The 15766-nt window shown below is 39.1% G+C and overlaps 1 protein-coding gene across 10 annotated transcripts in view; it reads right to left on the minus strand.

The window, feature by feature from the left end:
• Positions 1-3241: 3241 nt before the first annotated feature.
• Positions 3242-15766, minus strand: part of PRP4K (pre-mRNA processing factor kinase PRP4K) — a 28072-nt gene continuing 15547 nt past the window's right edge. Inside the window, exons 10-20 of one of the 10 annotated variants that reach the window (XM_083519117.1) lie at positions 15223-15360; positions 13474-13627; positions 10813-10927; positions 9829-9980; positions 8968-9054; positions 7635-7860; positions 7044-7178; positions 5874-6510; positions 5052-5097; positions 3639-4122; positions 3242-3522 (exon numbers count right to left, since the gene is read on the minus strand). In XM_083519117.1, the coding sequence (XP_083375243.1) occupies positions 7657-7860; positions 8968-9054; positions 9829-9980; positions 10813-10927; positions 13474-13627; positions 15223-15360 (850 nt within the window). In that variant the 3' untranslated portion in view covers positions 3242-3522; positions 3639-4122; positions 5052-5097; ... (1 more) ...; positions 7044-7178; positions 7635-7656. Of the gene's footprint in view, positions 4123-5051; positions 5098-5873; positions 7861-8967; positions 9055-9828; positions 9981-10812; positions 10928-13473; positions 13628-15222; positions 15361-15766 lie in introns of all 10 variants that reach the window. The other 9 variants (XM_083519109.1, XM_083519113.1, XM_083519116.1 and 6 more) reach the window with 9 other exon arrangements.

The following is a 15766-nucleotide window of genomic DNA, read 5'->3' on the forward strand; positions in this document are numbered from 1 at the left end:
TTCAGAGGATTACTCTAGTTTTATATTGATAAGCTAAAACTATAACTTCCATACTCAGAGGCAATTATACTTCTGATCAGATACTAAGGGGAAATCAACATAATTTGGTTATAGCCATCTGAAGTCATCCTAACGCCATCTGGTTTACTGGTTGGAGACATAATATCATACTAGATTAAAAGACCTAGATATCTGGTCTGGATTTTTTGTGTGTACTTGTAATAAATACGTATTTGGAAATTTGCCAGAATGGAAAGGAAACCACTGCAGATTATTTTTTTGCAACAGTATAATTTAGCCATTTAACAGGTAGTCCTGCAGGCTCCTAGTTGATGATAGATCAGAGCAGCTCTTCCCCTTTGCCTGCAGAGGGAGATCCAGAGTGGGAGATCCATCACTGGAGACCCATTGATTTTGACCACAGAACCCCCCCCCTGCTGTCAATGTGTCTACAACACAAGGGAGAACAAAAGGGGTGTGCTGGTGCAGATTGAGGGAGGCCTTGGATCTGCAGGCTCCCAAGTTACCTTGAAATACTTCCAAACTAGGAGGAAAATTATTCCAGTGAGAGGGAAATTGAAGGGGGGTGGGGAGAGGAGCACTGTTTAGGATAGGGGGAAACGTCCTTCCTCAGCTTTTGCCTTGACTGGTGTTAAGTCAACAGGCTTTGGACACGGCAGTTCCTCTGCCAGAGATGCTTCCCCACTGTGGTAGGCATGCTCCGCGTATAGATTATTCTAGGTAAATCCACTGCGTTATAAATTGTTTAAACTGCTTTTTAAATTCCGACTTTCAAAAGGTGGTTGTGGTGACAGAAATATAGGCCGAAACACAGTATGGAATTATTGTTGACTAGGTTGTGACTTTTTGGGTGGAAAATAGATTTAGAGTTCAAAAGAAGGTAAAAGTGGAACTCTGTTCATGCAATGGTGTTTCCTAGATTTCTCCCCCACCCCCACTACAGCCCCCCTTCCCTCAAAAGCTGCTCTTGAGGGTTGATTTCTGCTGCAAACCACACATGGCAGGCACTTCCATCCACCACCACCAGGTGATTGCTCAAACATTTGGCTGTGGATATCCTTTCATGAAATAGCCTATGCTGTCTACCAACAAGGGTCTCAGTACCAAGGGCTCAGTTTAGAATGCAGGATGGATGAGGCTTATAGTCTTGATATAAGACTCTTAAGTGCAGAGCTATACCAGTGTTGAGCAACAAACATTTATGGTCAATTTGCATTACTGAAAGTACATTTGGGAGAAATCAAAGTTGCTCAGTACTGAAGGCCACAAAAAGACCCTTGGCACCTTTTATCACTTGGTTTGAATTACAGAACAGTGCTTTTTAAAAAAAGCTTCAAAATGAAAGCTGTTAAAATCTAATCTACCTGAAGATTTCCTGGGGCATGTTTCATTACCGTAATTGAAATGAGTGGAGTATATGATGTGTTCCTACTTACATGGAACTTTCTGCTGAGCACAGACTCCCAATGTCCTTGATATAAGGTGTGGCGGTGGGATCTCATTTTAGGCTCCCATGTCCCACTATGATGAAAAAGGCATAGGTTCATTTCTTCAGTGGCCAGTGAGATGTAAACTTGTCCCTCAGTTGTACCACTTCAAGCTGCAGCTTGGGCTTATAGTGACTGAAAGCTCTTTCGTACAAAAATAATTTCCTGGACCAAGCAAGCCAGATTCAGAGAGGCTAGACTAAAACCAGTCTCCTGTCCTCTACCAACTACCCCCATGCGACCTGAAAGGTTGCTAATACTTTCATTAGTAAAAGTATACATACTGCAACCTACAGCCAGGGAAACCTGTAGCTCTCCCACGGTTGTTGGATTACAACTTCCCATTGTTCCTGACCATTGAGTGTGCTGGCAGGAGCTGATTTTGGACTTCAGGCAGCTGAAGTCCAAAATATAAAAAGCCACAGGCTCCACCACTCCTGGTGTAAAAGAAAGTGATGCTATATTTGAATTGAAGTTATTCAACCACATTTTTATCAAGTATAAAATAATGAAATATTTAACTTTCAGTATGATTACTTGCAGTTGCATTTAAAACCGAGACATTCTCTGGTTTTGTATTTGGGCATGGGGAAGCATGTTAAAATGGAACATGCAAATCCACTCTTTTCCAAGCAAATGAATTCAAACCAGATGAGTAAGATTAAAGAAAGGGAACCCTTACTTTAGCTTAAAAATGAGAAGGAACAACATAGTATGCTTCAAGTAGTGGATGATATTTATTTAGCAAAGCATAATCACATGTTAGAGAAATATAAATACTGAATACAAAGCATGTTCGTTTCATTCATCTTTTAGGAGAGTCAATCACAAGCAGAAAACAAAAGCAATCATATGCTGCTGTTGCTCTAAAAATAAGATAATACTGACTACACGAGTTTGAAAAAAACTTGAAAGCAGTTATTATTTCATACTCTACATAGTATGTTTCTATTGAAGAAGAATACCAGAAGTGTGATGTTCACTCAAATACAAGAGAGACTTTTAGCACTTCAAAAACTTAACAGATTTATTGTGATACAGGCTTCCGAGGACTAGAGAGACCATTATCAGATACATTAAGTGTTATCATCAATTGGCACATACACAAGTAGGTCTAGGGAGAAAATGTGGGAGTTCTGAACCATTTTCTATTAATTCAGTCTGTGAAGAGGTTTACATTTTTTTGTATATTTAGATAAACTTGCAATACTGTTGTGTTCTCAAGACAGCATTTTCTCTAAACACTTCTAAACAGTAACGTGTGCTCTCCTTTTATGTAAACTGACTGGGTTGTATCTGTTGTGCGACCATGAGGCATGATCACCCAATGGATATTTCTCTTCCACCCCACCCCTCGCCTGCCTGCCTATCTATCTATCTATCTATCTATCTATCTATCTATCTATCTATCTATCTATCTATCTATCTATCTATTTTCCTGTACCCGCCACAAAGCTTGCCATAATGTCAGGTAGCATCTACTGAACATTGTGGACTGTTGAATGAAGGTGCAATAGAAAGGGGGGAGGAAGTAAAATAGCATACTGGCACAAGATTCCTCTTCCTGATTTTGAGCCCCCACCCCACCCCTGACCTCCTGGAAAGCCTTTGGGGGGGTATAGGGGAGAAATGGGAAGGAAAATATCCATCTGTGTGTACTTACACAATACTGGATAAAAGCCCGTAAATTTTAACACTGCTTGATTGTAAAGAAAACAACAACCCTCAGAGCCTTAGCTTATATAGTTTTCATTTTATTAGTAATTTCAAATTAATGTGTCAAATGCATTCACAAGAAGGAATTACTTAATGGCAGCAAAATATTGACAGTTACAATAAAGAAAAGCAGAAGTGAAAGAATAACTTCTAGGTTAACCATGTTCATCAATGTTAGTTTGTGATAAAACACATTATCACAGAGATCAAGCTGTGCTTATCCACAATCTGAACTAAAATGAATGCATCTAAAAATCTGACAATGCCATGGAGTTTTCTTAGATTGGGCTTGGGGAACCTGTGGCCCTTCAGATGTAGCTGGCACTATAACTCCCATCATCCTGACCACTCAACATGCTGGTTGGAGCTTATGGGAGTTGAGAGTCCAAATCTGGAAGACCACAGGTTCCCCACCTGTCTTAGATAAACTTGCAGAGTCTTCCTGTTAACTCAGTGTTGTGGCTAGTGACAAAGCTTACTCCTTGCTTGTGTTAACAACTCACTCCAGTTGTATGGTGAATGTAGTGTGGTTTTGGGCAAATCAATCATCTGGTGTTCATTCTTTGAACCACCAGACTAATACAATAGGTAGATCATACTGACTACATGGTTAGAAGCACATCTTAGGAATGCGTCATTGCATTGTTATTTAATATTCCATAGAACTCGGCATAAGCAAACACACAAAAACTTTAATTAGCTCGTTATTCATCAAACGTCAAAAATGAATGGTAAAAAGTGTTATCTTAAACCACTGCTTCACTTTTTGATGCACAAGTTCATTACTGTTTGTCAATCTCACAAAGATATCAGCCTTCTGTATTTTCATAGTCTGATCTGCCTCCTGAGCAAACTTCATTCCATGCAAATTTTTCTCAGAAATTTTCTGCCACTTACCCTACACAGGAAGGGAAACACATGATTAGCAAAGGCAGAAATCAGTATCAGATGTATCAAAGTCATTTCAAAATAACATTGTGTGTCATAGCAACCTACACTGCAGCACAAGGATAAATAGAACTAGAAGATATTCTTAAAATACATTTCCAAACTGATGCAACGGATACAGTAAATATACTGTAAAAAGCAGTATATTTAATTCTTACTTGACTGACCTGTGGCTTAAGTATATCCTCATTTTTCAGTCTGTTTGTTTTTTAAGCTTGGTCTAGTATCCGTCAGAAAGCCACTCCACTTAAAAGTCTAAATTGAATTGCTGAGAGAAGCAAAGCTAAGTCCTATGATCTCCCACTACAATGTGAACTGAGTTATAAAAAAACTGGTCTACACCTCCAGAATCTCTGCTGGCTCTTCAGGTATACACCCACACAGCCATCCTCTCTGTAAAAGGTCTGACCTCTTCTTAACACTTTTGAGACATCCAAAGTAAGATTGATATTTTGCAGCCAAAGAATATATAATGCATGCCCCGGGATAAATGAATGTTGCAGTATGCTGATACCTGCTTGCAAAAATTTAAATAGTATGTCCGTGAGCTTATCACTAGGGCTCCTTTGCCAGGAAGGGTGGAATAAAAATGTAATAAATGAAATTTACCATCAAATGTGCTTGACTCTTGCCTACAGTATTATAATAAAATGTTTATTTAACCATGCCTATCTCAAGTTTATCACAACAAAATCACATCACCCAAAAGATGAAACAGACACGTTTTACATAAAAACACCACAACGGTACTATGCTAAGAACTGCCAGAATGGCAAAAGTGTAAATGAAGTCTATATATATCTCAGTGCTGTGAACAGGAAGAAAAAAAACTAGACATAACTAAATGAATGTTTTTCATATCTTTTATAGAACAGAAACCTTTGTTCATGTCTTCTGGTTTCCATCATCTTCATTTGAGCGGCACCTATAACACAAAGAACAAGTAAACAAGCAACTTTGTTTTTCTTAGGAACTGTTTACAAATCCTGTTGCCATAAGGTTGGTGGTAGCTGCTACAGGAGTTGACATGACCAACTCTTTTCATTACTTGTAAACGGGGGGCAAGGAACAATGGTGGAGGCAATAGAATTTTAGGACAATCTGGGTCAGAATGCCACCTGGCGTGCAAGATAGCTTGGAGGTGTCTCCAAAGCAGTGTGCGCCACACTGCTCCGTGCAAATAACTATCAAGTAATCTACTTCTTCATTTCAGTGAGAGTGAAAGCTGCATTCTGTCTCCTGCACAAACAAGTATTTTAAGTAAGCTGACAGAGAAACAGATTTGCTACTTTTAAAGTAACTTTACCCGGAGAAGAAAAAGGGTAGAGGGTCAAGACAGGCAGGTTAACATCACTTGCCTCCTTTGCAGTGTGCTATTTTAAAATGGGGAGGGGGGGATAGATCACCCCTTAGGCAAGCAGCGTGACTGACTGTACTAAATGCGCACAACTGGATGCAATTATCTGCCTAAATGGATTTTCAAAAATCCTATTTACAGAATTTCATGATTTGGGGTGTTTTTGTACACCTGTGCAACATACATGAAATACATACAAATAAGATAATACGTGGATCGGTTTTTTAATGCAAGAATCAGATTGGTAAACGTTAATCCACTGAGTTTGGTACCTTCATGTTGAACAAGGAGCTATTGTTTAAGTTGTTGCTAAATGTTTATCTACACATGCTGTCAGAAATAACCTTGTTAGGAAGGTGAAGTTGGTGTCTCAGCAAACCAGACCCCCTGGAGTAGGCGTTGAGTGGCCTGTGACTTGCTTTCCTTGTCTCTCTCAGCACCATCAAAAAGGAAAAGTAAGAAAAACAGCACAAACATTAGTTAAAACCTGATTCGAATCCAACAACCTACAGGAATAAATTTACAATGAAAGTAGATAGTATCTGTAGGGTGCAGGGGGTAGTATCTAAACTGAAATGTGGATAATTAAGAATCTAATCTCTCTTTCAATGGGCCACATCTTTTATTAACTGCTTTAATTAACGGACTATCAAAAACGAAAGATTCCTCTGATGCGATTACCTGAGTCGGCAACACTGGAGACAAAATCTTTTAAAAATGGCTACCAATGCCTTGTTCACAAAAGACTTTATTATCTAATGATGCATACTGAAAACATACAGAAATCTGCATGGTCCACTTTACATGCAGCAGAACAATCTTCACTTTACAATAAGTGAATGTCAACTGTTTTATGCAAGAGACAACACTTTAAAGTCACATTTCTTAAAGAAAGCTTCATTTACAAAAGAAATAAAAGGTAAAGAAGCAATTACCGCTTTTAAAAAGCAGCTGCTTTGTTCAAGAGTGGAAGGTTTATGCCTGTATTGAAAGACAACATGATCACAAATAATGAAAACAATGAACAAATGAAAAACACCTTTAGCATAAAGCAGTACACTTTCAAATGACATACAAGTAGCTAAAAAATCTTTATTATGGTGTTCTCTATCTGGCCATGAAATAAGGACTTTTGGAATTGGAGCTCCCCATTTGTCGTTAGGAAATGAAAACTTCTCTAAGTATTGGCTCTGTGCCATAGTGAACTGCATTTAACAAAATGTATAAAGTCTATATATATAGCAAGTTGATTTTTTAAAAGTGAAAGTAATAAACAGTACACTGAAGGCGCTCTCTCCATCAAGTGCACACTCCCCAATTTTTTTTTCTCTGAATGTGATGATCAAACAGAAGTTGGAATTATGCCACAGTTGTAATGCCAGAAAACAAAAAAACAAGATCATTTATATAAAAACATGCAGGGAATTCCACTACAAAGCTATTGACCCTCATTTGCCAGTTGCTCCAGTACAATTAACATCTTAAACGTCAGTGATGTTGATGGTTTAGCTTACCTTCAGTGTACTGAAAGTTGTACGCAACCTGCTTTAAAAGAGGAGACCATCCCTGCGGGCAGGCTCCAGAAGGAATAGACCCCCTTCGGCACTGACTACACCAAGGGCATGCTGCTGTGGCCTGCACGCACACACCTAGGAAAATGCAATATAAACAGCATTTATGCTGGCCATTTTTCAGAGACCAAAATGAAGCCAAATCTGCTAAAAACCAAAATCAACCACCCAGTCTTACTGATATTTTAAGAGATGCTTTGTTGCATTTAGTTAGGGTGAGAGAGAGGGAGCATATGTGTGTGTGTTTTTATATATATATATATATTATATATATACGTGTTTGGGAACTGCAGCCATATACGCTAGCATTGTATTTCTGTGCAGTCTTGGCAATAAAACAGTTCTACAGTGAAAAAATCTTCACGTGAGAGACAAACAGAGTTACTCTAACGTTTCTAAAAGAAATATCCGCCTTGGTGTTAATTCAAATATATCATTCTTCCTCAACTTTGCAGGGTAATTATTTATATGCTATATGTACATTTATAAATTGCTGTGAAATTGCATCAGTCTTTGTATATTAACTAGTCAAACCCTTTGAACATCTTCGCTGGATTTAAATTTTCTCCTGGATGAAGGCATGCTGTAGAGCCTGGTTGATACTAATCCGTTTAGCTGGGTCTAACATGAGGATCTGGTCCAACAAGTCTTTCAGCTGGTGAACCTTTTTGCGCTGATCTTCAGGGAGGCGTTGGCACCCAATTAAATCTGCCAGTAGGTCCTTTGTTGGATTAATGGTGCTCATGACAGTTACTTTTTCCTACAAAGATAAGGGCATCCAGCACTTAATATCTGAGGCAACAATAAAGCCATAGAAATAGTATATGGACATTCCAATTTATGGTGGTACTTTGTTATTTTAAATGGGGCATATTACATTCAACAGCTAAATGGAGTTTCTTATTTTATGGACTGCAGAAGGCTGGATCATGCTAGGTGAAAAGTGCTAGCATTTTCATGGAAATGGAGAAAAGACTAGTAACTTTAATCGGATTCTAAGTAAACATCTTTGCATGTGCCCTAGTTTAGCCGCCCTCCCAACCAGCTAAAAGCTGATTATTGCTGTGCTGTGAAAATCTCTTCTCTGAAGTCCTTCACAGCACCCAATCACTATTCCGTGTGATCACAGCCAAGGTGAGGAGAGCCACACCTCTTAGCTAGGCCTGTGAACAGCACTGTAAATGGGTGAGCATCCATCATTTGCTGCACTTACTTGAGCTTCTCTTTCCCTACTCCCCACCTTCCTCAACCACCACTAACTTAAGCCCCTCTCGTGCCAAATCAACGCTGCAGAACTGAGGCTGAAAGCAGAGCTACTCAGTGCACAGACTCAACGGTTCACCATTTAACATTAATGTACACTGTAATCATGACAGTTGTCCCCTACCTTACCTTAACAAGGTAGATCTTTTAGACTAGAAAATTGAGGTTCACCTTGGGGAAATAAAGAGAATGTACCCTCCAAATAGGAGCTTTCAGTGTATTCTGTACTGCGTGGACTGTTTTCTCAAAACTAAAGAAGGATGAAAGTATTTCAACCTTCACTGCAAATCTGCAATTAGTGAATAGTTTGGGTATTCCACTGAACCAATTCAGCTGCTATTGTATAAAATCTTCATGTATTTGTTCATGTGGGATTCTCTATGCTAATAAGTTTGCTGCCAGTTTGAAGAATATGCTGTATATGGTTACTGATCTCTCCCAAGCTTGGTGTATGTCAATGAGTTTTAAAACAAGCCCTTCATACAAAAAGTTGCAAAATTTATATAAGAACCATATTCACCAAATTCTAATTTAAACCTATAAAAAAGGCATGAGAAATTTCCAAACAGAACATCGCATTTTACTTAGTGTAGTTCAGACTTACCCTTTCTGTTACTTTATCTACCTCTATGTACATAAAGTTGAGATTTTGATCGAAGTGTTGATCTTTGAAGACTCCTTTTCGGATCATCTGAAAATAGATAGCAAATTGAAAGTCTTAAAAAGTCCACAAGTATAAATCAGGAAAGCAATAATCTCAAAGAGAAAGGCTTATTTCAACTATGTAGGCAAACTGAAAAATAAAGTGCACTTTATTTTACGCAGATCTCAGAAGTTTAGGGCATATGAAATCTTCAGCTGATAAAAAGGTAGCATCTTAAATTAGGCCTCTACACATTTAACTCCAGAAAACTAAGACAAGCCTACATCAAAAGCCTCACGTTACTTCCAGAAAACATCAAGGGTCATTACGTTCTATTTCTTCAGATCACTGCAGAAAGAGAGGAAAAATCTACAATAAAAAATGAGATGTCTTTTTCATTGGCATCAACGATAGACTGTTGTATCCTATACTCTCAGTGTGTGAGTGGAAGGCATTTGTGCTCACACAGGAAGACTACATCTTCCTCTCTTCCCACCTGCAGCCCTCTGCATATCCTCAAAGTCTTCTCTAGAGGGTGGCATAAAGGGAGCTGCAGCGGGGAGGAAAGAAAGGTGAAAAGCTGTTCTGCAAGCAGGAGTCCTCTCATGCAATGGTGAGTTCCAACCCACAGACTCTAGTTACTGGGAAGTTCCACTAGAATTAAGTTTTAATAGCATATTGGCCCCTTTCAGAAAGAATATCCGCAGGCTGTAAACCATAGTTTAGGGGCAGGGTGAACAAGTTTGGATGTTACAAGATTCCTACAAGATCAGGGGAAATTCTACAGTGTTCTTCATCTTTACAAGCAATTTATTTCTTTACCTTGTTTGGCATCTTTCCTTTGAGGTCCATAGCAAGTTTCAACATATGATTGTTGGTTTTCCCAGGAAACAATATTTTTCCTGTGTAAAGTTCATATAATGTACAGCCTACAGACCACATATCTATACCGTAGTCATAGATTTTGCCTATAACTGAAGGAGAACAGTTGTAAAATTAAAACCATTAATCGTACAAAACGGCACACTCAAGTAAAGGTCACTCACTTTTCTAGGATCAGCCAGCCACAAAAAGAACAGAATAAATGAGTTGCAGTATCTATGATATTTCTCCCGTGCCACTCGGCTCGTAAAAATGGGTATACTATTAAAACATCATTGCCATCATATCCTTTTCTAAACTTCAAAATTCATCCATCCATCAGTGATGCTCCACACCAGCCTTAATTTCTTTCAGATCAAGAGTGTCAGATGGGAGGTGAAAAGAGATTGGGTGAAAAAGTTTGTAGAACAGATATTTTATGGTGTAGCAGTAGATAATACAGTACAATATACTACAGAAGCTTCCGTTCCCAATCTGATCATCTGTTACGCAGAGGGAAAAGAATGTCAGAGGCAAGAGTGTGGAAGGAACAAAGAACGAAGTGGCTTAGGCAAGGAGATGGGGAGATAGTATCAACCAAGTGAAAGGAAAATGGGGAAGAAGCAACTAGGGAACCTTGAAAAAGGAGGAGTGGCAAAAGACATTGGTGAAGGAGGGAGGAGGAGACCCAGTAAGGGAGAACTTGATAAACCAAAAGCCAAGGAAACTTGTAGATGGAGTTTGTTCTCCTTCTCACAGTAGCTTGCCATACACCCATGCTAGTTGGTTGATTGATAACTATTAAAATCTAAGACCGCATCAAGAAATTTTGCCATGTATAAAATTCAATTTTTGCGGTCCTCCTTCATAAATGTGCAAGTTAAAATCAACATTAACTGCAGAATTCGAATATAAGCAAGAATATCTCAGAGTAGATTAACTTACTGATTTCAGGAGCACGATAAAATCGGCTGACAAGATACGGTGTGATGTCATTATCCGCAACATGTGAAGCCGACCCGAAATCGCAAAGTTTTAGAATAGTTTTAGATTCGTTCACCTTAAAAAAAGCAACAAGAATTGTATTTAATGAAGAAAGTAGCAAATGACACTGATTGTGCAAACTAACCGCCAACCTTAAAGAAGTTCAGCATATGTATTTAGCACATATTAATACTGATTTTGTTTAAAAGCAGGATAAGAGTTCAAAAGCAAGGTGAATCTGAACGCTGTGTGTTGGGAACCAATGGAAAGTGCTGTGACTTCATGCTCTGCTATGGGCTTCCTGGAAGCATCTGATGGGGCCGCTGTAAGCAATAGGATGCCATGACTAAAGAGCTCCATGGTCTGATCCAGAAGCTTTATTTTGTTCTTGGCATCTTTTAAAAAACATATATGTAAAAAAAAAAACTGTCTGAAAGAATGTGTAACTTCTAGAGATGCCATATTTTAAAAGGAATTTACTCGGCAGTTAATACTGACATCTGTTGAGAAAAATTGGATTTTTTCACCTGATCGTCATGAAGAAGAAACATGTGAAATGAATTTGTACTTCACCTCACAAAGTTTGCACTTGAATTATTTTGCCCAGCATCCAATCTATGTTTTGTGGTTGTCAACAGCAACCCATTCCAATAAAGATTCTATATAGCTAACTTCCCAGCAGCCCATACCCAAATGTTTTCAAAAACTGTTTGGTACAATGTTTGCACAGAGTGGGTTACTGTCCTTATTCCATGCATCCTTGTAACTGTATACATGACTAAACTGTTCCTTTTTATGCAAAAAAAACCCACAAAAAACCTGCTGGAACTGTCAGGGGGTTGGAGTTAAGTGTGCCTACTGATACAAAGGCAGTTATGCCAGTGGTTCATTTTCTGTGGAATGCTAATTTACCATGTAGGTGCACAAGTAGGTTATGAGAATAATTCCAAATTATACATTAAAATGCTAGCTAGCGTATTACAATTAGTAATGACCGAATATTAGAATTCAAACGTTGCCAGTAAACTACTGAAACTTAAAATGACAAGTAGACTGTTCCTACAATAATAATAACAATAATATTATTATTTACCGTAAATTTCGCTCCAAAACACGCACTTTTTTGCTCCGAGAAAGTAAGGGAAAATGCCTGTGCGTGTTAAGGAGCGAATGCACGGATCAGAGCCATGGCTGCCGTCAGTCAGGCAAAGCGGGAGCCACTTACACGCTCTACGAGGCTCTCACTTTGCTTTCTTTAAAGCGACCTGGAGCCAGGAAGGAGGGAGGGAAGGAGAGCCATAGCAGCAAAGCCGGCAGCAGCCGCTTACACGGGAGGAGGGACAGACGCTAGCAAAGGTCTGCGCGCTCTCTAAACAGAGCAATGAGGCTGCAGAGAGACGGCAGGAAAGATAAAATTTAAGCATCCAGCAGCAAAATAAAACCAACCTCGAGCGCAGTGAAAACCAGGAAGTAAAAAAAAAAGGCTGGGGAGGGCATGAGGGAGAGGGGAAAACTTCGCAAATCCCCCGCGTCTCAGCTGATCGGCTGGGCTGGAGCAGCTTGTTTTCAGGCAGGATAGATTTGAGCATTGTCTGGGTCCTAGTGCCCCTACCGCTTTTTTGTGCTCCATTGCTGCTGGTGGCTGCTTATCATTCAGGCTGCAAGGAGGAGCACTTTTACACAGCTGCAATCCAAGTCCTCCTCACTTGCTCAAATCTATTCCGCCTCAAAACAAGGAGCGGAAGGAAAAGGCTGCAAACTGTTAAATGGAAAAAAAACCCAGGCACAGGGCAGATACCTTAAGTATACCTTTAAAGCAACAGTGCTCTTTCCCTCCCTCCTCCCCACGGAAAAGCTCCTTGTCCCTTGAGTTCTTTTCCTTCCCTCCCCACTTAAAACGTGGTTACAAAGCACGGATCCACATGGATCCTCAGGATTTTTGCATTGGGCTACCCCAAACTCACTGTCAGATCACATGTCTGTGGCCACAGCATGAACCATAAAAATCATACATCCACTGTTTCATTTAGAATATTTTTTCCTCGTTTTCCTCCTCTAAAAACTACATGCGTGTTATGGTCAGATGCGTGTTATAGAGCGAAAAATACGGTATATCCCGCCCATTTGGCCGGGTTTCCCCAGCCACTCTACAAGTAATGTGAAGGCTGTTTGAGAGAGTGGTTGCGGCACCAGCAAGGAATCTCTCTGTATAATAGGAGCAATCCATACGGTGAGAGAGCTCTATATGTTACTAGGGAGGGTCACTCCGCAGGGGTGGTTCGCCATAAAGACCAGTCCTAAGCTACGGCACATCTTTAGTTTGGAATGCAAGCTTGATTAAATTTGCTCTTATTTGTTATATTACTATACTAAATTGGGTTGGATCTTATTCATAGAAATTGCTTCTTCCCTTTGGGGGAAGACTTGTGGGACACCAGGGGAGGTAGCCATGATCAGGCAGTTGGGGAGAAATCAACCAGTCACTGATATTTTTCAGCATAAAATCCATGAGAGAGAGAGAGAATATGAATTAAATCTCATAGAAATTGACACAATGTAAACAGGGTATTGTATTTTCTTTTCCCAAAACTATCTGCAGGGTTGTAACAAAATATTACTTACTAAAATATTGTCTGGTTTGATATCAGCATGCAAGATGTTGCATCTTTTAAGAAGTTTTAATGCTAGGAACAGCTGTTGACTATATGATCGCACTGCCTTTATATGGAGGCCAACATCTTTTCCATACTTCTTCAGCACCTCTCGTAAGTTCATACTAAATTGAAAAGAGACACACAACAGATGGGGATAGTAGTAGGTGGAAGAAACATAATGTCAAACACATTAAAAATAGAAATACATAGTAATTCAATGTACAGGAAGTTTATAGAAGTCAATCTGTAATAACATTGTTTAAACAACATTAACTTTATTTATTATTTGTAAAACTATTTTTATAACACTGTATCATATAAATGTATCACAGATAACAATATAAATCTTTTTTATACCCCACCATTTCAGCCCATAAATTACTTGCAATGGACCACCGAAAAGGGTGTACTGTACTTAGCAACAGCATTTGTCTGAAAATCTATTAGCTGAACATCAGGTGGCAGATGGCGAGTTGCATCTATATAAATCATTGTGCACATGGAACAACTGAAACGTGTGCAGTGGAACTTCTCACTTCTCCTTCCTCTCCCTTGCACACCCCCAGATCTGCTCTGGAGGGATCCCCAACTCTTCAGAGCTGATTTGGGGGTTGTGAGGAAGGGAAGGGGAGGGGGGGATGCTCCATTGCACTCGTGGAAGTTGTTCCAGGCATGCAATGATTTAGTTGCAAATAACTCTGAGAAAACTTACTTGTATTTATAACTGAATAGAGCTATTTCTTAGTACCTTCAGAGATTGATTTTCTAACACACACATGAAGTAACAGGACAGACCCTTGATTTCCAGGAGAGAAATGACCCACCCTACATGAAAAGAATGCTTCTGTTTTGGCTACAGAATTAAAAGATTGTTAACGTCTTCTATCAGAAAACACTACCCCTACTTTTAAATCTCCCAATTCCATGTACACATGGAATTAAAAATAACCCATGTGTGTATAAACAATTTTTTAGCTTATGTTTTAATGACTAAATTGTCAGTTTGCATCTTAGTACAGGAAGCATTGATCTGATGTGTAGAGATCTTTCCTGTTCTGCTTCTTATTTCAAGAAGGTTCTCTGTGTGAAAGGTTTCTGTTGTTTGGGTTATACCTTCTGGGAAGCTGAATACAGTAAGTTTAAACTGGTTACTCACTTTCTCTTTCTGTCTCTTTGTTCTGTTTCTGTATGCTATAGTGTTAAGATTTAGTCTTATTATAAATACTTGTAAATTTTCTTGTAAGCGCTGCAGCTGGATTTTTATGGACTGTGCCAATCCTGAATGAATTGGATTTGTGACCATTATGCTCATTTGCCTTCAATAGCAAGTCAAGCTCTGCTGGATAAAGTACAATTGCCTCTGGTCTATTTCTGGGAACTCTGCTACGTGTTTAAGTTTTTTCCTCCCCAGAAGAAGCTGGGGTGACATAAATATTGTTCTGTGGCTTTCTAATTTTAATGCCAGGATAATTCTATAGTTTTGGAACCTCCTCCTCTTGACACTATTCTGCTTTAATAGTCACCGTCTCTGATGGGACGAATTGCAACTTGACGTGTCAGGTCATTCTGCTTATTTCTTTTTCAAATATCCTATTCCAGAATATCCTGTTATATGCTGAGGAAGAACTACTTCTGAAATTTTCATATAAGGTTTAGTTTAAGGAGATGAACAGGGCAATAAGATAAACAGTCTAAACAGCATTATTTTAAACCTTACCTGAGTGGTTCAAATACTAAACAAAGGTGCTGCTTGTGATAAAAATGCCGGAACAATCGCAGGCAATGGAACTTGTCATCAGGATCTGCATCATTGAGTTTTTTCAAGAATTCCAATTCTTTTAAACCAGTTTTTTGCCTGAAAATAAATCCATTTATTATAATATACATCACACAGACACCATTTAAAATGCAGAGGTTTAAATGATATAAAGAAATATATAAAGAAGCAACAGTAACAATATTACAAGGATCAATGTAATCTGAACTTAGGGGTTGCCACTACCAGAAGACATATAATGCTCTCTGGAGACTAGGCAGACAAGGCAGCCATAAGGATAAGAGCAGAAGGACCTTATCTGATATGAGAAACTTCTGGTTTGCAACTGTGACTGAATGCATGCAAGACTGAAGCTTGCAAAGATTAGGCAAGAAGATAGAGAACATCCTGTTATGGGAACTTTGGGGAAGGAGGAGGTAATATGGGCTATTATAATCCCTAGAACAGGCAGAAGCAAACTCGGCCCTTCAGATGTTTTGGGACT

Source organism: Podarcis liolepis, assembly GCF_965112155.1.
Source record: "Podarcis liolepis genome assembly, chromosome: 8".
Classification (NCBI taxonomy): domain Eukaryota; kingdom Metazoa; phylum Chordata; class Lepidosauria; order Squamata; family Lacertidae; genus Podarcis; species Podarcis liolepis.